The sequence below is a fragment of the Crassostrea angulata genome, chromosome 5 (genome assembly GCF_025612915.1).
Source record: "Crassostrea angulata isolate pt1a10 chromosome 5, ASM2561291v2, whole genome shotgun sequence".
In the NCBI taxonomy this organism is placed as follows: domain Eukaryota; kingdom Metazoa; phylum Mollusca; class Bivalvia; order Ostreida; family Ostreidae; genus Magallana; species Magallana angulata.
This window is the reverse complement of record NC_069115.1, coordinates 45,893,479-45,918,526: the sequence shown is the minus strand read 5'-3', so window position 1 is coordinate 45,918,526 and position 25,048 is coordinate 45,893,479. Positions and strand designations below refer to the sequence as shown.

General features: G+C 33.1%; 3 protein-coding genes across 6 annotated transcripts; 1 reads left to right on the top strand and 2 right to left on the bottom strand.

Annotated features, from left to right (window-relative positions):
* Positions 1–132: 132 nt before the first annotated feature.
* On the bottom strand, positions 133–11,016 carry LOC128183878 (24-hydroxycholesterol 7-alpha-hydroxylase-like). The gene is made up of 13 exons (XM_052853087.1): positions 10,716–11,016; positions 9,154–9,289; positions 8,427–8,576; positions 7,873–7,970; positions 7,254–7,336; positions 7,040–7,127; positions 5,961–6,056; positions 5,617–5,710; positions 2,876–3,006; positions 2,368–2,463; positions 2,097–2,185; positions 1,688–1,778; positions 133–1,426 (listed from the first exon to the last, which is right to left on the bottom strand). The coding sequence occupies exons 1-13, from the start codon at positions 10,917–10,919 to the stop codon at positions 1,352–1,354; spliced, it is 1,431 nt and encodes a 476-aa protein (XP_052709047.1). The 5' UTR covers positions 10,920–11,016; the 3' UTR covers positions 133–1,351.
* On the top strand, positions 10,954–23,122 carry LOC128183879 (protein OSCP1-like). 4 transcript variants are annotated; one of them, XM_052853088.1, is made up of 12 exons: positions 10,954–11,146; positions 11,705–11,859; positions 13,500–13,667; positions 14,932–15,012; positions 16,200–16,303; positions 17,927–18,055; positions 18,576–18,599; positions 19,134–19,209; positions 19,739–19,860; positions 20,496–20,565; positions 20,881–20,895; positions 21,326–23,122. In XM_052853088.1, exons 1-12 carry the CDS (start codon positions 11,035–11,037, stop codon positions 21,428–21,430), a joined length of 1,161 nt encoding a protein of 386 aa, XP_052709048.1. In that variant the 5' UTR covers positions 10,954–11,034; the 3' UTR covers positions 21,431–23,122. The 4 variants fall into 4 exon arrangements, with proteins under 4 accessions (XP_052709048.1, XP_052709051.1, XP_052709050.1 ...); XM_052853091.1 differs by lacking the exon at positions 18,576–18,599 and having other exon boundaries at positions 10,955–11,146; XM_052853090.1 differs by lacking the exon at positions 20,881–20,895 and having other exon boundaries at positions 10,955–11,146.
* LOC128183880 (enoyl-[acyl-carrier-protein] reductase, mitochondrial-like) lies at positions 21,567–24,652 on the bottom strand. Its single transcript, XM_052853093.1, has one exon. It carries the CDS (start codon positions 24,605–24,607, stop codon positions 23,492–23,494), a length of 1,116 nt encoding a protein of 371 aa, XP_052709053.1. The 5' UTR covers positions 24,608–24,652; the 3' UTR covers positions 21,567–23,491.
* Between the last annotated feature and the right edge of the window lie 396 nt (positions 24,653–25,048).

Genomic DNA, 25,048 nt, shown 5'->3' with positions numbered 1-25,048 from the left:
TTCTCACATGAAACAAATACGAAGTTACTTTCCAACAATATGAAAATTAATGTTTTGTCAATTGTTCGCTTTTCATACATTTTATATTCATCAACGAGTAATTTATTAACCATAAAAAGACAACAAACACAATCACAATCTAATTTTCATTGAAAAATACAACAATACAGTTTTTTGTTCATATCACAGTCTTGCATGTCAATTTTAGTTATATTAGTAATAATTATTGTACGTAATATCTAATGCTCTATAATACACCTCTTTTTGGTGATGCGCATGTCACATACTTGCAATGACAACTTTTTTCCCTAAAATACAACATCTACAACCATCAAAAAAAAAAAAGATCAATGTCATTATTAGGGGCTTTGATCAATATAACACACATTAATCTTCTACATGTGTCTTATAACAACAGATATGAGAACAACAGTGAAACCAGTTTAAACCAGAAATCCGTCGGAATGGACAGTAATACAGGTAACACAGGTGTAAGTTCAAGCAGGTCTCCCTGTATTACTAATACTGCCTGTAAATCATATACCCTTTTATATATCATTATATTTTAATACACACATCAAAGAATCAATTGCTTCAACTTTCCAATCAGTTCACACAAAATAAATAGGTCAATGATTTGAATTCCCTTTGTGGGCTTCTAACAGATATGTATTTTTCAAACACCACCTGTTCAAGCTTCAAAGCTTGGTCACAAATCAACATACAGAAAAAAAACATATAAGAGATTTGATGGCTATAGTTTTGATTATCTAAGAGAATTCGGCTGCTGAGCAATATGATGCTCTTCAAAAAAAATCTCTGATTATATTTATTGAGTATCAAATGTACTTAACAAACTTGGCAATAGATGTTTTTATTATTATTATTATATATGAAAACAAAAATTAAGCAGCGATTGATCAATATGGAATCCCTGAGATTATATATACACTGTAATAATCGTCTGTCTGTTTGCATGAACATTTATTATACTGAATCATGATTGTGTTATATGAAATTTGTAAAAATCTACAAAATTATGAGACAATTAAATAATATGAAAAAGGTATTACTAAAACATTACTGTAAATTCCTAATTAAATGCAAGGAATTAATATCCGCGTAAAATCGCGAGAAGCCCGTCTCGCAAACTCTAAAATCTTGCTTTTAATTTTTCGGACACATGTAAACTACATGAAATATGATAAAATTTCGGTTTTCGTGATTTAATGTTCTCTTGATTTGATGGAAAATCGTTGAATCACGGAATTAAGTACTCCGTATAATAAGGAATCTACAGTATATGCATTGATTATTGTTCAGAAATAGATTTACGATATTATTTACTGAATTAGCTAGCCTTTGTTTTGTAAGAGATTAGGAATGGCTTTGAAGGTTGTTGTGTCCCAACTACATGTTTTAAACTCTAAAACAGAAGAAAAACAACATTAATCATTGAAGATGTTCAGTTTCGGCAAACATGAATAGTTTTAGGAAGCAAAGTTTTGTGAACTTCATGTATCAAAACAGTGCAAGCCTAATGATGATTTTTCATGAAAATGTGATATTGCAAACAATTTTACACATAAACTGAAACATTGGGGTACTTCATGTGTCAGAACTGTGAAGATAAATCCAGTACAATTTCAGAAACTGGAATCTGAATTTTCTTTTAATTGATACTCACCGGTGAAGGCACATGGTCGGACAAGGCATTGACTTTGTACTTGAAGAGGAGCAGGGCGATGAACATCTGGAGCTCCATTAGGGCATACCACCTACAGGTTTATAAAACAACACTGTTTGTGTATTAAAGAATTCATAACTTATTTCTCAAAAATGAAAAATCCAAGAATTACTTTTTTTCTTCACATTATATTATATTTAATTTTTCAATCATCAAAAAATGCACCAAAAAATTGTATTCTTACTAAAGAAACAAAAATCATGTGAATAAAAAAAAATTGTATACAATATATAAGTGTAGACCTTGTATGTGCATATCAATTTAAAAAATATTGCTGCTTGATACCAAAATTGGGGTAAGAAAATGTATTAAAATTGATGATGATACAGGACATAAAAGATGGCCGTACCTTCCCGGACATTGGTAACGTCCGCCTCCAAATGCGATGAAGCCCTCCAAGTACAAGTTTTTCTCAAGGTCTGAAGTATTCCACCGATCCTGTAAAAAAATCAAGTCTTTTTGCATCACATGAAAATTGACATCATTTTCTCTTTGGTACTTATGGCATGGAAGAAAAAAATGTTCAACTCCATTATTGGTAATATACCATAAGTTATTTTATGTACTGTACTCGATACTTATACACATACGTGTAACTTATAGCAATGATTAAATCTCACCGGATTAAAAGTGTCAGGCTCTGGGAAATACTTTGGATTTCTATGACTCCAAAATGGAGACACCATCAGCATATCACCTTTTGGTATCACATACTCCTAAAAAAACCCCAAACCATTGAATCTCAGATTTAATTTGACTTGCATTAACAGAACTGATTTCAGATGCTATTTGACTGCATGTGACCACTTGAGATTGTAACCACAGAAACCAAAATTCTAGCTATTACTGTGGTTTCAACAATATTTATAGTAAAAATGCCAATTTTCATGGGATGTTGTTTATCAATGGAAATTAATGTTCATTGAGAGCAATTTCTAAATATATTGTACTGATAAAATCATTGGCAACAAATTTAAGTGTCCTTGATACTGAAACCTCATTTTCACTCAATCCACGCAAATTGATGTTAGCAAGTACCGGTACTAATTAAACCACAGTACATTGTCAACAAGGGAACAACAACACTGCATGACAACAATAACCGACAACAACGAAAACAACACTTACTCTGACCGTAAATGATGTCATCACTCTCCGTGTAATGACTCCCACGGAATGTAAACGAATCGCTTCCATCACACAACTCTTAAGGTACGGCATTTTCTTGAAGAACTCTTCGTTGAATTCCCATTTCTCCTCTGTGAGTTGTCATTTTAATATAAAATAATTTTTATTGTAAATCTCTCCATTTTACAATTACAACAGGTGTAAGTATTTTTTTACTTAAATCTGATAAAATGATTTACACAGATAAATAGTTAAGAAAATTTCATATATCCTTTTTTCATCATTCAAAAATTGTAGCTTGAACCCACTTGAAACAACTAAATGTTCATGAATTGAGTTAACAGTAAAACACGCTTATAGCATACACACATATAATGAATTGACACTTATAGTGTAGTGATATTTAAACATATTGTGAAGCTAACGGATAACAAATCACTATTATAATGAAGTAAAATCGTCCATCCCTGGCAGTTTGTTATTATACAATTATTTAATGCTTGAGCAGTCAATAGACCAGAATATTTTTCCCGAGGTGCAGGGAACAGCTCAGTATGATCTATTGCACGAGGCCAACGGCCGAGGGCAATAGATCATGCTGAGCTGTTCCCTGCACCAAGGGAAAACAATTCTGATCTATTGACTGTTCAAGCATTAAATAATTGTTTTATTACCTAATTCCTTTTTTAGCTTTCGGGGTTTACAATTTGCATATTGCAGATTATGCAATATACTCAGATATTATTTTTCATCTTTTACATGCACAAAACCTGTTGCATGCATTACAATATCTCAATTTAATATTAGTTTACACAAAGAATAGGGAGTCTTCAACCCATTAGATTTTAGATAGTCTTCTACCTTATATAAAGCCCTAAAACTGTTGATTATTTGATACTCCATTTTGAAAACATTGAATTTGGTTTCACCAAGTTCTAAAACAGCGTCTATGTAAAGGAATATACATTCCCTGAGAACTATCGAAAGGATGTAACATTAACATACCCGCGTTCTGAAATACGTTGCCGGTCCAATAGATTGCAGTCTATTGACCGGCTGTCCAATAGATCGAAATCTATTGACCGGCGGTCTAATAGATCGCAGTCTATTGACCGGCAGTTCAAAATAGACGCAAATATTTAATTTGTAATAAAACAACAAAATCCCTTTGATTAGGTAATAAAAGGGTATATTACACTAAATAAGCATGGAAACATTTACATGATCAAAAATTTGACTTTTCTCAATAACCTAGCTAAAATATTTACTATTAAATTTTACCTATCATTTATTTATGATTAAACAGTTATAACCTTCAAGGTCACCAAGAATAAAGAGTCTACCTCCAAAAATTCAAGAGGTCTCAAATCTAGACAGATCATAGGACACAAAGACGGAATGAGAGAGCAAAGGCAATGTGAAGCAGATCTCCCATTTTCAGGGGCATAAAATGAGAGAGAGAGAGAGAGAGAGAGAGAGAGAGAGAGAGAGAGAGACTCAAAGTCAAGATCAACGAATGTTCTGTTTTAATTAAATCAAGCTATACTACTAAATTCTTATGTGGTTTGGGGATTTTCAACTCAATGTGGCTGACTTTTTATCGATTTCAATCTTAATGCGTGTTTACTAGCAAGTAATTTGTTTATCTAAAGTTGATTAAATCTTTTTTCTTCTTTGAAAAACATCTTGTTGCACTGATCCAGAGATCTTTGAAACAAATTCAAATAAACTGATTTCACATGAATCAAATCTAGATCTGTTTATGGTTCACAGGAGTCATATATGATAAAATCAGTAATAATTAATAATGTATCTACGTGAAGAGTTATATTTTTCCTTTACTGCCAATTGTGACTTTTTTAAGACCAAAATAAATCTAGATCTTGCATTTTATTTTGGAAATAACTTTAAATTTTTTCAAGCGTCACTAAATTGCTTATGGTAAATTGAGTGCATCACTTGAAATAGATACAAGAACAATTTTATTTTTTATATGAAACTTAAGCCAGCTTGTAAGAAGTATACAAAGTCTTTTCTCTTTGTATGAAACAATTTTGCATGCAACTCATTTTTTTTAAAATAAAAATTTGTTTCAGAAATAAATCCCATTGATAGATAACTAGCCGATGAACTAGAAAGATGTGTTGCTATCTCTGTAATCTTCATCTCCTTCATTCAGAACCCAGAATCTTCTCTCCTAGAGTCTGGGAAAGGTTCCTTTATCTTAACTGTCATTTCTGAAGTTGTGTAAACTTATTTTTTTGTGCCTTGCATATCAATATTTTTTAAATGCAAGAAGCTCACTGACTTTAGGTAACCTGGTGCTTGACAACTAATGTAAGGTCTTTTAGTATTTTTTTTCTTTGGGTATTGGCTGATAGACAGTGCAACGAAAGATATTCCAGTCTAATTAGAGAAATAAAATGGGAATCTACATCAAGACTCTGCTCTTCTGAAATGTTTATCATGCTGTATCCACTTTAAAGACAGAATGAAGAAACTGAATACAAGCACTCTTAGCCTTAGAGCTACCTGTATAAAAAGAACATGTAGCCCCCCCCCCCCCCCCCCCCACCCCCCACCCCTCCAAAAAAAATAATTTAAATAAATGTTTTATAATATCTATAATCTCAAGATATTTTTGGTGTTTACAAATTCAAAATGTAATTTTTCTCCTTGTTGAGTATCTGACCCAAGTACTACAGTAGAAGTACATCAGACAGAGGATTTAATCAAATTACCTGGAGTGTTTCCCAATGTGTCATCAACTTGCTTCTGAAGTTTTTCGAGAACTCTCTTGTTGCTCAAAATCATGGATAGTGCCCAAAATGTTATCTTATAAATAAAAATATTCAAAATTATCAAAAAAAAAATCAAACAACTCAATTAATAAATATCAATTCCAAATCATATACTCATACTCAGAGCCAGTTATATGTTCATGCATTCCTACAGTCTTAAGTCAAATGTATCTGCAATTTCAAAATTGTCATAATTTAAAACTCAGGTCTCCTTGATAACTTTTGACCAGAGACAATTTATTCTACAAGAATCTAGTAAAATCTAGTACAGCAGCCATACTTACAGGAACAGCATTGGCCAAAGCAGCCCACAACAGCATTAAAGCATAGTTTGGAGCATGAGGTTTGTCTGTTATGCTGACCAGAGATTGCAAAACTGTCTAAATAAAGTAAAAAAAATCTGAATACATATCTGTTGACCAAAGTGAATGACTACATTTGAAAATTAGAAAGCAAAAGAGAGAGAGAGAGAGAGAGAGAGAGAGAGAGAGAGAGAGAGTTCTGACTTCACACACGTATAGAACTTCATATTAAATGAACATGACAACACTGAATGATGTAAACTTTCTTCCAAAACACCAAATTAAAATCTGGCAGAAAAGGATGACATGTTTTGTGTAATGCAATACAGTAACAACAAAAATACTAGTCTTGAACAGGGGTTTGGTTTGTGTTGAATTTATGACAGCTCAGAACTAATAACACATGTCTCAAATGTAATAGAAGATAAGGAATGACCCTAACTAGGCTCAAACTCAGGACCCTTCAGTTAAAAAACCAACGCTCTACCGACTGAGCTAAAGGATTAACCCAATAGCTAGTGCTAGTAGGAACATAATACACACTATCAGACATATTTCAGAAGTCATATACCAAAAAGAGTCATACGTATACATGTACTAAATATGTACTACTTTTATATATTTACTATATACATGTACGCAGTCTCCAAACGAGATTGCTGTCTTATAAAGTGGCACTTTAAAAATGGCCTTGAACCTTCCCTCTCTCTTATTCAGCATTAAATACAATGCAATAAAACTACTTAACAAATTTTTTAGAGATAAGGGTCATACTAGAACAGGAGTAAAAGTCTGCAGCTTAATAAAAGTCTTGTTTAAAAACAAAAAAGCTCATCATGATGCAATGAAATTAACCCAGTTAGATAAAAAAAAAATATAAAAACTTAACTAAAACAATAAACTCCCTCATTTACTCTTGTAAAGTACATATTTCTTCAGCAGCTAACCTTCTACACCGATTTGTATTCATGAATTGTATGATGTGAAACCTGTGACCCAGTAATGGTCAGTACCATAAACAAAGTCTTTACTGTATACTAGGTTGTAAAAAAGTATCCTACCTGATTTCCTTGTGTTTTCTCATTCTGTAGCTTTGGGACTACTCCTCTGAACTTTGACAACAGATACTGTTTTGCTGTTGACCAATCTCTGTTAAAAACAAATATCAATTCAAATACTTGTATGGTTGTGACTAATTTGATAGCTTAATTTTCTGATATTTACTATTTGATCATGACTTTAAAAAAAATCAACTTAACTTGAACACCAACCAACCTGATAAACATGGGTGGGAGTCTCGCTCCATACTCAAACTGTTCATCAAATACGATAAAGTGCTGACAGATTTTCTCAAATTCCTGAAATACCAGTAGGACATCAAAATCAACCACCATGCTTATAATTGATTTATACTATAAAACACAAACTGTACCTGTATTTCTCAGATTCCTTTGATTAGACATCAAAAGAACCACATAAATGAAATTGTTCATCAAATACTATAAAATCTTGACAGCAGTAGCTTCTCGAGATTTCAAAAAAAGACATCAGAATCAACAACTGTACTCAAATAATTCATCTATTACATGAACTACATGAATTCCTAATTAAATGCTAGGAATAAATATCCAGGTAAAATCATTAAAGCACTTATCCATGGTATCACAGGTTTCAAAATCTTGTTCTTATTTTTCTGACAGTTTAGAACTAAATAAAATTATTAAAAGTTCAGTGCTCGTGATTTTCCATTCTCATTATCTGATCCAAAACAGCAAAATTGTGGAATTAAGTACTCGCCTAAAGTAAGAAAACTACAGTTTTTTAATTTCAAAATCCAAACTTTCAATGATTTGATGGTTGTATTATGGACCACCATGGGAAGATTTGGGGTTACCTTTGGGTCATCCACTGGGAGTGTGTTGTCACCAAACAAGTTGTTAATGACACCAGCATACATTGTTTTTCTAACCAAATCATGTAAATCTCCTTCCCCTAAAATCAAAATTGATAATTTTAAAAGCCAAAAAAGATAGCTATTAAAGAAAACACAATTGGTGAAATCATGGTAAGCCATACACTATTGATGTTGCATTTTAAGGGAGACAATTCAAAAAAGTTAAAGTGGCCCGGTGAAAAAAGGAAACAATCGCATGCAAAATTTGAATCCATATTCTACACATAAATAATAGCTGTTGAATTAAGTACTTGGCTTCCAACAAGTGAGCTTCATAAATATGAAATTTTCCTATAGAGAGCATGTCAAAATAAACCTTTCTCTACCACTGATATTTAAATAAAGGGGTTTTGTTTTTGCATTTTGAAGCCACAGCTTGGAAACTTAAAGTGAAACACAGATATCTTACACCATTTTATATTTTTCTAGTTGCTCAGTTACATATGCATAAAAAAGAGAAAGAATGGTAGTCACTGCTTCGCCAACAATCTAACCTTCATCTCCAAATATCGACTGTATCTTTCCCTTGAACTGCTGAATGAGATGAGGTGTGACATCACTCAGGCGTGACGAGGCTAGCCTCCCTTTCATCATGTCATGGATCTTGGTGTGGTACTGCATGAATGACTCCTCACTTACAGAAGCTGCAACATATTGGTCAGGACATCTTTCAGATAGACCCTAAATAGTTTATTGCTTTGGTAATTTCTGTTTGTGTTTTTAGTATGGCCTTCAAAGTGTTTCAAAACAACCACCTCCTGAAAATACCCTTACATTATTTGACAAAGTTTAGCTCTTTGTGAATTCTACATTATTCTAGAATATAATTTATCTTATTGACAATACAGTAGCTAGATCACCAAAAATGGTTGACCTCTTCTTGAGTTTGGTTGCTAGGTGGAGCAAGGATCCATTTTGAATATGGCAAAGCACATTACTTTTTACATTAACTACTAGAGTTACATGTATCAGTACAAAATATATCCTTTTTGCTTATACCCAGGTGGAGTTTGATCCCCAATTATACCAGACCTGAAGGCATTCGTTGGCCAGCAAAGATGCAAGAGTTTATACACAAAGTATCAATGATAAGAGAGACATGTACTGTACATGTAGTAAATTACAATGTACCTCTACAGTATATATCAAACAGTTACGTACTAAACAATGCATTGTGACAGTCATATTTTGAGTATTAAGGAATGATATTGTAAGATTTACCAATATTTTGCACCGGATCTTGCACAGCTCTCTGGAAATCTACATTGGAGGACTGAAAGAAATGGTGGAAATCTTCAGCCTCCGTCAGAAAAGTCAGTCTCTCTCCGGCAACATGCAGAGTGAATACAGGGCCTAGCTGTCAACATAGAAATGTATCCATATCATCCATTATTTTCAAATGCATCGAAAAGTTGTTATGGTAAAACCTTAAATTTTAAAGCTGATATTATATTATTTTCAGGATGTCTATCAATTATTCAGACCTTTATACATTTTACAATAAAAGGATTTTTATTTCATAAATGACAATTAAGCTGCAAGTTTCATAATCTCTTGTCCCAAAATTAACACACTTTTGAGATGGAAAGAGATTTAATATAATGTTTACACTTCTGCAATCTGATTAAAATCAGATCTTTGTTTCCACTCACATAGATTGCTACTGAGTAGCAAATTACGTGAGTGAATCCAAGAATCTTATTTTAATTGGATTGATAGTTCTGTGAAATAACATTTATTTAGCAACTCCTACTCTGTCCTATCTTTTACAGTATTTTTAGTATGTTTATATTGTTCAGTTAAAGGCCATGGTCAAACTTGGCCAATTTTTTTTTTTAGATGAACATTTGTAACACTAATGAGATATTTTATGACTTTTAAAGTTCTTACATTTACATTGGTGTTGTACAGTAACATAGTAGATAGAATGGCCACAACTTTACTATGTCCCGAGTTTTTGCTTCCACCACTTTTCGCTTGATATTTCGATAATCATTAATACCTTTGTACTCAAACTACGTTTTTCCACTAATATGAAAAATGTCCAGATTATCTGTTTTGAAACGCCCTCCTCTACCGCTTCAGGCTTCAATACACAAGTTAACCCAAAACAGAAAGTCTACTGGGATTCTACATTGCATCAGCCATGAAATAGCCCAGATAATAATGTTAAAAAATTGTGTAAGGTATTCTGAGTGAGTTTCAAATGGTGAAAAGATGTAAACATTTCCTATTATATATCTTCATAAGAAATTAGTTTTCATTCCAAAGTGAAAAATGATAATGCATCAATGAAGAAATCTTGGATATTTTCCCTTTTATTGATTTCAACTGTATTTCTTTAACAGGTATATGTATTTTTATTTTAAAAGTGATGGAAGCAATAACTTGGGACAGACTTTAGGCCTGGTCATATACAACATTACCAAATTGTAGTGCTGTTCAAAAAGTGTTCAGAATTTCATCTCTGATCAGAATTATCATTTAGAGAGAACACATCTATGCATAACTCTATCATGTTTTTATTCACAAATTCATAATTTTCAGTAGCAATTTTATAATAAAAGAGAGATTATTGGGTTTTGCTATATTAATTGAGTGTGACACGAGTTATTCCCCTTGAAACGCAATGTTGATGATCACTAAGAAATAACAGTTTCATGTTAAAAAAGACAATCACAACTCCATTTAAAACGTAGATTAAGCTTCTATTAAAGGATCTGAGACAAAGTCACATTTACAATTTTTGCTGACATATGACTTAAAGTTCACAGTTTACAAACCTCCCTCCTCTTTTTATCAATGAAACCGAGAGGAGCAACTCCGAAATCAAACGCGCATCCAAGCCACGGAATCCAACCTTTACAAGATGGTGGAGCATTATTTTCTTGTGTTTTCTTTGAGAAAATGTAGTAAATGACCGAAAGGAAGACAAAAACTGCAGTTAAAAGACCAGTGGAACCAAGCGAAAGCGAAAGCACATCCATGGTCGCTATTTTTGTCCGAGGGGTTCCAAAGGGCGCCTGACAATGTCCTTCACCTTGTAACAACGTGAGGCTTTTGGACGAGAACCGACAGATCGATTAAGATTAAAGTGAAATCATGTCGTACAAAACTCTACCGCTTCTTTTCATTAACCTTGGTGGGGAAATGATTTATATTTTGGATCAAAGACTTAGAGCTCAAAATATTCCTAACGAAAAATCAAGAAAAGGTGAGTGCTGAATGCAATAGCTACCTTTTTGTCTTGACAGCTCCCGGTTTGTAAAACCCATGTTCTATATTCAATGTGTAGTAGGGCAAATAGGCATACAGTATATGTTTAGTATGTTAAAAATCATTTTATTTCTGTTGTTCACGTGTGACATGCAGAAAAAAAATGCTAAAATCTGACTTAGTTCAATAAAATTCAATATCATTGAACTTCCAAGTTTTGTGTAAAAATGATTTTTGGACTAGGATTAAATACTGTTTATATAGACTGATGGAATGGTTTAAATAAGATCCCTATGCCAAGAAAAAAATGATCTTATAAGTGCTGTCTCTGTTTTCAAGCCCCCCCCCCCTAAACTTATTCACCAATGATTATAGTACCTGTTGGCCAGTATAAGTACTTTTGCTGACAGCTAACGTTATAAGCCAATGAAACAAAAGTTATGGTTGTAATAAGCTAAAAGAATAAGTATTTGTTTGTTGATTTACAAGCAAATTGGGGGTCGGGGGATTTGTTGTATTTTAACTGTATCTTATTATCTTCACACCCTACTTTCAGTTCTACATGACATCATATCCACAATGTTCCATAAGAGGTTTATGGAAGAGTTGTTCAAACCTCAGCCTCTTTACTCCAAGAAAGCCATGAGGACGGTGTTTGACAGATTAGCTCATGCCTCAATAATGAGGCTCAACGCTCCTAGTATGGACAAGGTAAATCTGTCTAATTTCTATTCCAAGCATAGTGCAGTGTACTTTAAAGAGGGCTGGATCGACAGGCCAAAATAAAATTGTTTGTTTGGAATTGCCACCCCACTCATTGAAATACCCGCAGCTGATAGAATTTCATTAACAAAAAACAAAGAACTTTTTTTTTATTTGAAAATTTTTATTTTTCACCTATTTTTAATCAGTTAAACTTCAAGTTTGAAAAAAATCCCCTCCCTTTATCCTGGGTGTAGAAACCTCCAGGTGGCAATTCTAAACATTTTTTTCAAGGATGGCCTCATAGCCATTTGTAGGCTTTATTTACCTCCTCTAGACAAAGAACTTTGTTTGAAATATGGGAATTCAAATGTCTAAAAGTTTAGGCTAAAATGTTTGAATTTTCACCCAGCCTCCTTGATATTGACAAATGATATTGATACTGTAACCTGTATATGTAGGATATGTGTAAAATTTAAAAAATATAATAATACGGAGAAAAGTTGATTATCTGTAAAGCAAAAGTTGATCACTGATTCTTATTTTTTATTGAATTTAAAAAAAAATGCAAACTCATTAATTGGTCTGTACATGTGTAACAGGTTAAAGGAAATGGATTACCGTATCAGGGCAATTATGTAATTGCAAATCACAAGCTTGCATTATTAACCATTTGCAACCCAAATGCAATAAAATTGCATTACCAGTCGGCAGTGCAAATCTGAACAGAGCATCAAATTCAAGGATTCATGCATGGATTTAGATTAAAATCAATGGCATACAGGCTTTCAATTAACAAAGGTTTTTCTTTCACTTTGAGTATTGATTTTTCACTGAAATCTGCCAATGAATATATATATCCCTGTTAGTGCTGGGGAGTGTTGCAGAGATTTAAAATATTGACAGGAGGAAAAATTGATTTGAATAACAACCAAATTGTCAGAAATGATCCATTATTATTAACATACTTTATCTAGAACCCCAGAGAAGGACAAGAACTGTTTGATATTTTTAAAAAATTAGAAAAAGAGACACTTCCAGGGTTTTCTAAAAAAACTGAAGTAGAAGGAAGAAATAAAAAAAAATTAGAAGGGGGTCTGGGGGTCTAGCTTATAGCTAGATTGTGTTTGAAATTCAATAATAGGTGGGTTATTCTGTCATTATAGGCAGAGTAATTTATCCCCCCCATCCCCTGGGTTTTAGAGACAACCCTGTCTTCTTTATCTCTTATTTGCTAGATGTTTTATCTAATGGTTTTATTTTTTTGTCAATGCACATGACCCACTGGAAGTGGAAATCGTTACGTTCCAATTTATCTCTAGGAAATTTTCCATGGCTATTCCATATTCAAACCTCAACTTTCTTTAGTTCTTTTTAAGCTCAAATTGTTTGTTTGAATGTGTATTTCAATAAATCTTTCTTTCTTCTTTCTGTAAAATAAAAATAGAATTCAGTATTTACCACCATGAAGCTTGTCAAAATTCATTCATTCTCAATAAAGTTTTAGAATGATGCGAATAAAAGATATTGCTATCTTACATTCACTTCCAGGGATGTTATGTTTTCTGTGTATAATACAAAAACACATAAGTAATTATAAATTTGAAATATGCTGTATTCTTACTGAGTTTTCCTTCATTAACTTACAGTTATATGATCTGATGACAATGGCCTTCAAATACCAAGTGTCACTGTGTCTGCGACCAAAAGAAATCATTCTGATCACCCTGAATCACATGGATGCCATCCGTGCCTTTGTGGAGGGCCAGCCAAACATCAAACAACAGGTGGACCATGTGTACAGGCTGCTTATACAGGTAAATGTACAGGATATGGGTGTCTTTATATACACTTAGAGAACTACAGAGATGTGTTGTAGAGATCTAGCATGTGTACAGGCTGCTTATACAGGTAAATGTACAGGATCAGTGTGTCTACATATACACATAGAGAACTACAGAGATGTGTTGTAGAGATCTAGCATGTGTACAGACTGCTTATACATGTAAGTGTACAGGATATGGGTGTCTTTATATACACAGAGAACTATAGAGATGTGTTGTAGAGATCTAGCATGTGTACAGACTGCTTATACAGGTAAATGTACAGGATATGGGTGTCTTTATATACACATAGAGAATTCTAGAGATCTGTGTAGAGAAAAAGAAAGTGTACAGACTGCTTATACAGGTAAATGTACAGGATATGGGTGTCTTTATATACACGTAGAGAACTACAGAGATGTGTTGTAGAGATCTAGCATGTGTACAGGCTGCTTATACATGTAAGTGTACAGGATATGGGTGTCTTTATATACACAGAGAACTATAGAGATGTGTTGTAGAGATCTAGCATGTGTACAGACTGCTTATACAGGTAAATGTACAGGATATGGGTGTCTTTATATACACATAGAGAATTCTAGAGATCTGTGTAGAGAAAAAGAAAGTGTACAGACTGCTTATACAGGTAAATGTACAGGATCAGTGTCTTTATATACACATAGAGAACTATAGAGATGTGTTGTAGAGATCTAGCATGTGTACAGGCTGCTTATACAGGTAAATGTACAGGATAAGGGTGTCTTTATATACACATAGAGAATTATAGAGATGTGTTGTAGAGAAAAAGAAAGTGTACAGACTGCTTATACAGGTAAATATGCAGGAACAGTGTGTCTTTATATACACATAGAGAACTATAGAGATGTGTTGTAGAGATCTAGAATGTGTACAGGCTTCTTACACATTTTGAAGGATAAGTGTGTGTATATCTAGAGAACTTGTAGAGATAGTTACAGAGAAAAAGAATGTGTACATGTTTCTTATAAAAGAAATTGTAAAGGATCAGTGTGTGATTACAGAGAACTTGAATGTGTAAAGACTTCTTATACAGGTAATTGTATAGGATCACTGTGTGTATCTCTAGAGAACTTGTGGAGTTAGTTACAGAGAACTAGAATGTGTACAGGCTCCTTACACAGGTCTGTACATTAGAAGACCTTTAAGGATTTTTAGGGCTACTCATGAATAAAGAGACTCAGTAATTATATCCAATACAACTTTTCTCATCTATTTTCAGACATTTGGATCCCTTTCCAATGGAGAATTTCAGCTTATACGACAGACACTGCTTAATTTTTTCCAGGATATGCATATTAGAGTAAGTTATGATCATTTAATGGCAACCTGAATTGGTTATCCTCATGAAAAACACAAATGTTATTGAAAGAAAATTGAAAAGCGTTCTGTGAAATATTAAAGCACTAGCTCATTTCCCATTCTTAGATTTCATGAAAAATAATTTTGTAATGGGAATTACTTTGTGGTTTCCATACATTAAGGATCCATTATGTTGAAATTTTCATTAGTTGATTGGATTGGAAGCTGAGAAGTGGCTTATTTGATAATGAGAGAACAGTTGAACTATGCCTATAATTGTGTTTATGTCCTTATAATGCCATCCACAATATTCAATCAATCTACAGATTGCCAGTTGCCTCGATATACTAGTACTTTATGATACTGAGGTAAAAAATGGAGACCAAAAAAAATTGTCAAACTACTGTTTGGGATTAAAGATTTTGCTATAATTTCATCTTACTTATGTATTAAGAAACTTTTGCATGCTTTTCTGATTTTCAGAATTTTACTTTAAAAATTGTTGGAATTCAAATTTATTTAGGAGACTGTTTAGCATTGTTTGAAATTTGAATCAATACATATTACCCATATTTTAAAACACTTCATAATTTTTTTAACCTATTTTTTGTAAAATCAATGAATTTGATAAGATTTGATTTGACTGTTACATGTACCATTTTGTTTTTTAGAAATTATGTGAATTGGCATATTTTAATTTTGAATAATGAATTGGTCAATGAAATGAAATTGGATTTCCTGGTACATTGATTTGAAAATTGCAATTCTTGGTACATGTACCTGTATTCTAAGTATAATTGCTGACAAATTAGTCTACTGCTAGAGCAAATTTCAAGAATTAGAACACTAAATTTATTGGAAAATATGTCCTTTGAAATTCAATATTTCAGGGCTATTTACTCCATCTGCGAACCTTACTCAGTTGCTACTGACAAATCTTCATTAATTTGAAGATTTAACAAAGTTTCATATGCTGCAAATTAAGACCTTTGTAAGCATTAGTGAAAGCATTCTTGAAGTTGATGCAAATTAAATCATGCACATTCTGTAGTACATGTAATAAACCTTATATAAAAATTAAGTACATGTTAGTTGCATGGTTTCAATTTAGATACATGTACAGTACTCAACTATAAAATTTTTTTAAAGTGGAAACTTAATGAGATGCGGTTTGAATTTGTTCTGCAGGTTTCCATCTTTCTGAAGGACAAGGTACAGAACAGCAATGGTCGCTTTGTTCTTCCCACAGGAGGTGCTGTGCCTTATGGAGCAGAAGTTCCGGGAACCATTAAGTAAGTGAGGCAGCTACACTAACAAGATTTAAAGAAAAGAGGAAGGGCGCGCAGTACAGAATCCAATGATAATAGAATAAATTGATATGTGCAGTTGATCCAAAAATTTTCAGCAAGGGATTATTTTGTTTTCCAGGGGTGGGGTCCTTCATGGCCAATATTTTGGTAACTTAATTATGTGAAAAAATCCCAATTTGCACTTCAGCAGAAATGTTTTGAAATCTGAATAATTGGAGTATTATATTCAATTCAATTCATAATTTATGAAAAGTATTATTGTACTGTAGACAACATTGTCTGAATGGGGAATACCAGTTAGTACTACCGGTATATTACCTGGTAATTGTTTCATCCAATATTAATGTTCATTGTCTGAGATGAAACTGTTAGTGAAGATTCCTGGAGCTGTCTAGCTACTTCGTTAATCAATAACTGTAGCCTGTGATGCAACGACACTTTACTGTCGATAGTCCTCTGGCAGACAAAATCACCCCCCTTGACTCCTGAAGAGCCTCCGGGATCTCGGGGAAAATTGTCTTGATATCTGTTGATGTGTTATGCTGCATTAAACAAACCATTAATTGGCTTTAAGGGCTCAAAAAGCCGACAGATTGATTAATTTATCTCGGTTGTAATATTTCATGTGCTGCTGTAAGCAATGCTAGTTATTGATCCATACTCTCGTTGTGTTAAGGAGCTGTCATATGCAGTTCCTTGGTGTTTTAATCTATCAGGGTTGTAACTATTTTCTCGTCAATGAGCAGAATCTCTTTTACTAGTAATTTGAGATTAAACAAAGAACTTTGATTCAAATTTATTTTAAGCATTAGACAAGGTGATCTTGATGATAAGACGAGGATAGCGCGCCTCAGAGAAATAAAGATATACTCCACTTGTCCATAAAATCCAATGTATAGAAAAAAAAACAATTATCATGATATATATTTTCTAATGATAGAATATCAATCAACCTATAGTCCAAAAAATGTCATTCATTATCCGACAGTGAGTGCCAGACTCTCATTGAGACAATTTGCACATGTTCTTTGGATTATGTCACCTGAAATTTGCTTGCACATTATCATTCAATTCAATTGCATTATCACCAAGCTAACAGCTGATTACATTCTAGTCCTTAGTCCTTTATCTAATGATTTTATGAAGAAGGTCTGGCTGATCCTTGGATTTGTTTGCATGGATTTTGAAATCAAAGTGACAAATTGATAGCAATGGCTTTAGGTCAATGTCATCTCATGATTTTGAAATATATTGAGATTCACAAGCTAAAATAAACATGATTGGTAACACATACGATTATATTGCACAGGTACATGTATTCACACAGCAATGCATGTATAGAAATAAAATCTCAATCTTACTGTTTTTGTATTAATAGCCTAGATATAAATATTACAGCTATCATGTTGGTAAAGACCAAGCAAATACGATTTGAAATGAATTAGAATATCCATGTGTTGTTAATGTATCAGAATGGTTGAAATTTGCAACTATTGTGCTCTGTATGGGTAGGAGATCTCAGAGTGAGAGTATAAAAAGTCCTAGATTTATTCTCAGAGTGACATAATGAATATCCTAGATTCATTCTGGACTCTCCTTTTTCAGGCTGTTCAATGCCAGTGGTGCTGAGGTCAAAACCTCCTCCTTCAACCCTGGGGGTAGCTACCAGCCTCCCCAGGGGGACGGGTCTCTGGACATTGTGGGGAACCGAATCACAACCCTAGGAACCAATATGTAAGTGTCACACTAGCACTGATCAATGTACATTATAGCATAATGATACTCTATACCAGACCCTCCTCCTACCAGCAAAGATAAAACATTTGTACAGATGCAATGCCAAAACTAAAAAATCAGCAGATTGTCCTTTTCATTTGATTTTTTAGAAACTTTGGATGTTATTGGAATAATTGTTAATTAAAGGTAGTTACATATACGTACTAAAACATTCAGTGTTCTGTACCTATATAAAGGTAAAAAAGGCCACATGTTGCATTACAAATTTAGTTATTATAATCACAGTCAGTTTGATTGGTTTGACGTGAATTTTTTTTTTTTACAAATACAAGTACGTATGTAACAGATCTTCTCTTCTTTAACTTTTGAGTTTATCAATTCTATTCAGGTGTGTATTTATTTTTACATAGGTGAGAGAAATGGTCCACGGGCTTTTTGTTCAGTAATTTGTTAGGATATTGTACATATGACTCGTTTGTTAATTAAGGCTGTTATTGTAGATGAACTGATTTTCTAGGTACATGCACGCCTATGGCCAGCAGTGAGTGTTTACTATGTGTGTTCTGTAGTTTGCCAAGGCTATAGTGCTTAATCAATGCAGTTAATCAAATGTAGAATGGCTCTATCTCTTGATTAATTAGAGAAATATTGCTCTAGTTGTTTCTGTGTGACTTCAATGTGACTGAATTTCCAAGTAGTGATGAATTTTTTGTTGAATTTATAGTTATTAAAAAATAAACTACCTTGATAAGGAGTGGTGTTTTGTACGTATTTTACAAAAACAAATCTAATGCTCTCTTTTGATATAATTATATGACATCTTAATTCATCTAATTTAGGTGAAGGTCATTTGAGCATGTTTATGTGCTTAATATTCATTTCTTTTGTATTTTAGCTATACATGTATGTACTGGTAATACTTGTATTTTGATAAAAATGGCCACTAAAAGTGTTTGAATATTCAGGAATACTGAATGCTATTATAACTCTATTTTGCAAGTAAAATAACAAACAAGTGATTCCTGCAGTTTTGATACAAGTAGACTTTATATTTTTGACCTTGACCTGTTGACAGGTACTCTGTGTCAAGGCCAGTAGAAACCAGTGGATCCCATCGTATTTCGAAATCAGCTCCAACTGTATCAGATATTGTGAGTTTTTTGCTTACTCTCTGTGTTTCATACTTTGATTAGTTATGCTTAGACATAAACTATCATGAGCAAACTTTCCTATCGATATAATATGATATATTTTACAATGACAACTAATTTACAGGGAATATTATACCATATTCCTATCCATATTTTAGTGTCTTGATTAGATTTTTATAAAGTAATACATGTATTAGGGTGGTTAATTTAAAACAGTCTCCACTTCTGAATAATCACTTTTGATATTTCAAAAATATCAAATAGATTTGTGGAAATTAATATTTATGTAGTTTCTTACATTTAATTGATTCATGCTTATATTTATGTCTTACTTTGTTTTTAATAATTGACAAAAAATAAGTATGAAAGTCTTTTGGTATTGAGAGCCTTTATTCTCACTAGCCCAATAGAATTTAGCTCTGGGAGTGTTTATAAGGGCATGGGGCATTGTATAGGGATAAAATAGTATTGATATTGATACTTTTAAGAGGTTCAACATTTGTAACTTACATATAATGGCTGATTTCAGGATTCCGCCACTCCAGACCCTATGGCCAAAGCTCAGTTAGATCTTCTCTGTCAACTCATCGGAAGCTCCGCACCTAAATCAGAAATCCGTCTTAACCTGTTTAAAACCGACGAAGAGGAAGAGTAAGTACATGTGTACTAAGTCTGATAAAGGGAAATAACCCTGTCAGTGGTAACCGAGTCTGTGTTCACGGGAGAAAAGTATAGAATCTCTCTTGTTATCCCTTGCTTTATTCAAGAATTATTTAGCTATTTAGCATCAAAATTAAAAAAAGGTATGAGTTTCTGCCTCTTACATATTATATAAATAGTTCCTGTTTGGGAGGGTAACAGTTGAAATTGACACCCCGAAAAAACCATTGTCAACCGACACGAAGCGGAGGTTGACAATGGTTTTCAAAGGGGTGTCAATTTCAACCGTTATCCTCCCAAACAGGCAGTATTTATTTTATTATACTGAATGTCTTAATTTTAGAGAAATTATTAGTGCTTTTACACAGAAATGACCTGAATTCTACAGCGACCCGTATGCGCATAATTTATGCACATGTAACAATTCGTTGTGTTACCCGTTGCCAAGTGTGTTGCTAACGCTGAGGGTATTAGAACGGATTATCAACTGTGTATAAACCAATCAGATTTCAGTATTTAACATGAAAGTATAATAGAATTATTTATAACAACTATGGCAACTTGTATTGGCTTAATTCATGTATATTTTCATTTAATTTTAAAACTTGTGCAATTTTTTTTTTCAGACAAGCATCTGTGGCGACCATTCAACCTGTGGAACATGCCCAATCAAAAGTTGTCAACATTGATCTCAAGGTAGGGTTTTATGGTCACTGGCTGCAATCACATTATGCTGAGGTAAACTACAAATGCATATAAGAAACATTAGCTTGTTTCACACCCCTGCGAAAAAAAAGTTGTATCTCGTAATTTTATGCCAGTTTTAATAAACATGAACTTTAGAAAGTAATTAATAAGAAAATTTTACATTAATTCTTTCAATAAATAACGAAGGTTTGCTTAATACATTCAAATAAGTTTATAAAAGTGAATTGCTGTCTGAGGATATAGATGAACCCTAGAATTAGTTTGATTAACTGTTATGTGATATTAATTTTGTTAATCTGCTAGGGTGAAGGTGGAAATGTAAGTGCTTTTATTGGTGTTTCTTCCACATCGGATAACACACACAGTGAAGACTGTTTCTTTTTTCATGATTTTATATTTAATGAGTGCTATAGTTAAATCAAATCACAGTGCATGTTCTCAGCTTCACAAAGGTCAAGTCTATATTATGCATGTTTGATTCAGATCTATATATTTACAATGCAAATTAAGCATGCCAATTTCTCTATGTGTTTATAATCAGAAGATATTTTTTGGTCAATTCATGCAGTTGTGACACGAGTATAAAAACTTATTATTTGAGAGTGTGTTATATGTACTTTACTTTGTATATTTTTTGTCTCAAATACATGCATTATTATCTAAATTGAGATCTTTGGGATACTTCATTGCTCTTGGCATGAGATTGACATATGAACTATTTTTAAAAGGTATGAATTTTCTATTGTAGAAAAACAAGAATGATGAATTGAGTAGAATAGCTGGAGAGCTTTCAATTCAAGGAGATCAGAATGAGGCTGAGGATGACCTTTTGAACTTAATGGACAGTGCCTGATGGGAGGAATATTGCATTATGGGGAAAATGGAGTGGCCTGCTGGACCAGACCTCTGCAATATCTTTGTCTCAGTGATATTTTTGTTTGTGGTTCATTGTCACGAATTAAGGAATGAAAGCAACATTTTTTTTGGTGGTAATTTTTGGTCACAAAATTTGATTTTATTTATTATTATAAACCAGTCACCTTCAGTGTGAATTCAGTTGAATTGTTGGGATTTTCCACTTCTGATGAGTTAAACAAGAGTGATTTTCATTTATTTTTTTAAGAATATTTTTGTAGAATTGAATCTATGAATTCTTAATTGCATGTTAATACAGTTACCACTACTATTGTTTCATTAAATCTTGGTTATTGTTTAGAATTGTGAATGGAGCTATTATAGCTAAACCCTTATTTTTACTTAATACAGTCAATTTTTTTGTATGCATCTGATACATGTATATACATGTATGGGTACATGTTCATACAACACAGTATTGAAAAGAAGAAGTACACATGGTTATATTTTCACAAGAACTGTGGGCTATAATGTGCTATTGCATGGCGCATCTAATGTATTCTAACAAATTGCACAGGGAAATCTATGTACTCTTTAGTGAACCAGAATTCATTTGGTTGATGTAAAGTTTGTCCATATGTTGTGTATTTGGTCCTGTCCTAGGCATGTGTTTACTTTCCATGTGAAATCCATTAATTGTTTTGCATTTAAGTGGTACATGTAATTTATTTGCAGATGAAAATACTTAAATCTTCAAACTCTTGTCGTCTTATGTTTATATCTCGAGGACAAAAAATCCTGTGTATTGTGTATTGCCAAATATTATGTATAGGTTAAAAAAGTGTGTTAGTTGATTATGCAGTCAACAGATTTACAGAAATTAATAGAGAGAGACACCTAGCTGCATATTTTGTTGACATAGACACATATAGATATTAGGTATTATATGGTACGTCATGTTACAGCACTCAATTGTTTGCTAAAAATGTACATACTGAGTGCTAAAACGTTTGAAACTGTGATAAAGACGTGCATTTAGATTGTACAATATAGGTCATTTTTATACATGTATAAATGAGAGTAGCAAATCACTCGTTGTCAGAAAATATTCGTGTTAACATATACAGAACATGTGTCATGTTGATATATTGATACACATTTTACCTTTCAGTTGGAGCATGACTATTAGAGCGATAGGATATATATAATTTTAGGTCATTTTATTTTTAGCTGATATATTCCAGAATGACAGACATTAAAATTTCATTTTTAAGTCTAGAGGAGTAGATTTTCTCTTTTTTTCACGTCGACTATGGTATGCATATACCAGTTCATTATTATTCAAGTGTAGTGGTAGAGATATGTTCATTATGTATGTATAATAGTTTTATAACAACTGAACATCATATCGGTGAGTGTGAAAGATTTAAGAAAGGCGCGAGCGATATATATATGATTATATTTTCCACGAAATATACAAAAGATAAGCCGTCCAAACATAATTTACATGTTATCATACACCTGTTGTCATGATAAAAACTTCTGTTTTCTTCGCTTTGTTGTGTTATGAATCTCTGACTTGAAGTTATATATTCATCCTAAATGCTATGTCACCTTGTTTTATTTTGTGTCAAGAGTTGTGATATGGTCACTTTACCTGTTTATTGTCAATAAAAGATATTTTATTCTATCAAGAGAACTTTCATTATTTGATTTTGCATTGCACACAGTACCATGTATTTTTAAACATGGCCTTGAGGGAGAAACGAAAGAGACAATAAATTATCTAATAACTGTATGAGATGAAAACAAAAACAAAAAGCTCTTGTGTCTCTTCCAGTAGTGTTCACACAATCACTTTAATGTTCAAACATAAATTAAGATAAAAAAATTTCAATCGATCAAACAATCAAATCTCTACATGATACATATACTGATTGTAAAACTATATGTAATACTATATTTGGTTTACATATATATATAAAATTCTCTGAGAAAATAAGTGGAGGTACAACTTTTGCCAATACTTTGCCTATTTGTCTCGTACTTAATTTGATTCTTACAATGTGTCATCCATGACAAATATTTTCTTGCTTCCTTTGTAACCTTCCAAAGAGGACTTGACAGCAAGCTTGAAGTTTTTTAAAGAGAAGGTCTCTGACGCTGGAGGTAACAGTTTGCATTCTCTGACCAAGTCAAAAAGGTCATCAAACATTCGCACCAGTTCAGGGTTTTCCTCATTTTCTTGCACCCATTTGGCATTCCAATAACCAATAAGCCTAACCCGTTTAAAAATAAGAGCACCTGTTGACACCATTACTGGCTTCTTCGACATTCCACCATAGGTCACCATCGCTCCTTTACTGTCTAAATGTTTGAGAATGTTAGTTGCACTGTCTCCACCAACTGTGTTGAATGCCAGCTTGGGGGGACTTGACATTGATTTGATCAAATCCTTCATTTGGTGAGATCTTGAGAATTCCTCTGTCACTACGTGAGTTGCTCCTAAACTTTTCAGATAACCTGTCAGCTGATCAATATCTGGTCTGTTTCTCACTACATTTATTGTTTTAAACCCCCATTCTCTTGCTAGCTGAATCACTGCTTGGCCCACAGCACTGTTTGCACCATTTTGAATCACACAGTCCCCTTCATGTAAACACACAAAGTCCTTTAGCATTCGGTAAGCCGTGCAAGGGTTGACCATTATCGTAGCGGCACTGATAGCTGGGACATCATTTGGAACCTTTCGTAACATTTCTTGGTCAGACACAGCCACAGTCCTCCAAGTACCAAACCCTGTTCCTGCTGGAATCACCCAATCACCAGGAACAAGACTGGAAACTTTGCTCCCGACTTCTAATACTTCTCCGACGCCTTCATTTCCACAAACAGCCGGTAATTGTGGGAGCATGTGATATGTTCCCTCGATCATGTTGATGTCAGATGGATTGATCGGAGCCATTTTCATTTTTACCAACACCTCCGTCTCTTTGAGTGCTGTAGGCACTTGACTGTTTTCTAAATAGAGCATTTTGTTCGGATCACCATAACCCTTGTACATTACTGCTTGTGATTGAATGCTTGACATTGATCGTGCTATCACTCGTGTCGCACGCTGAGACCCAATGGTCTTCATTGAATTGAATACCGGCGTCAACAAATTGGAAAACATTTTGCTTTTTCGTTGGGGGTTTTACTTTCGTTTTGTTACTTTCGGGTTCTCTCTAGACTTTTTAGAAAAGAGTTTGCTAATTAACGAAAAGAAGTACTAAAACACATTCATCAAAAACACTAAATTATAAATAAAAGGATATTAAAATTTAAAGATTTAAAAAATATTTTGATTTGTTATAAACTTTTAAATTTATTAAATTCATAATTGAATATGATATAATGAAAAACTGGTCATATTAATCGTGAAATGAAAAATAATAAAGTCATAAAAAATAATTTTAATCACAGTTCTTAAATAAGTTAAAGTAATGATATATGCTTCATAGATAAAAAAAAATCTATTGAAAAGTAAATTAAAATAGCAAATCGTCATATATTTCATCATTATTTCCCGATATTATCAATACGACCGGAAGTGATACTTTTGCGCATGCCTACT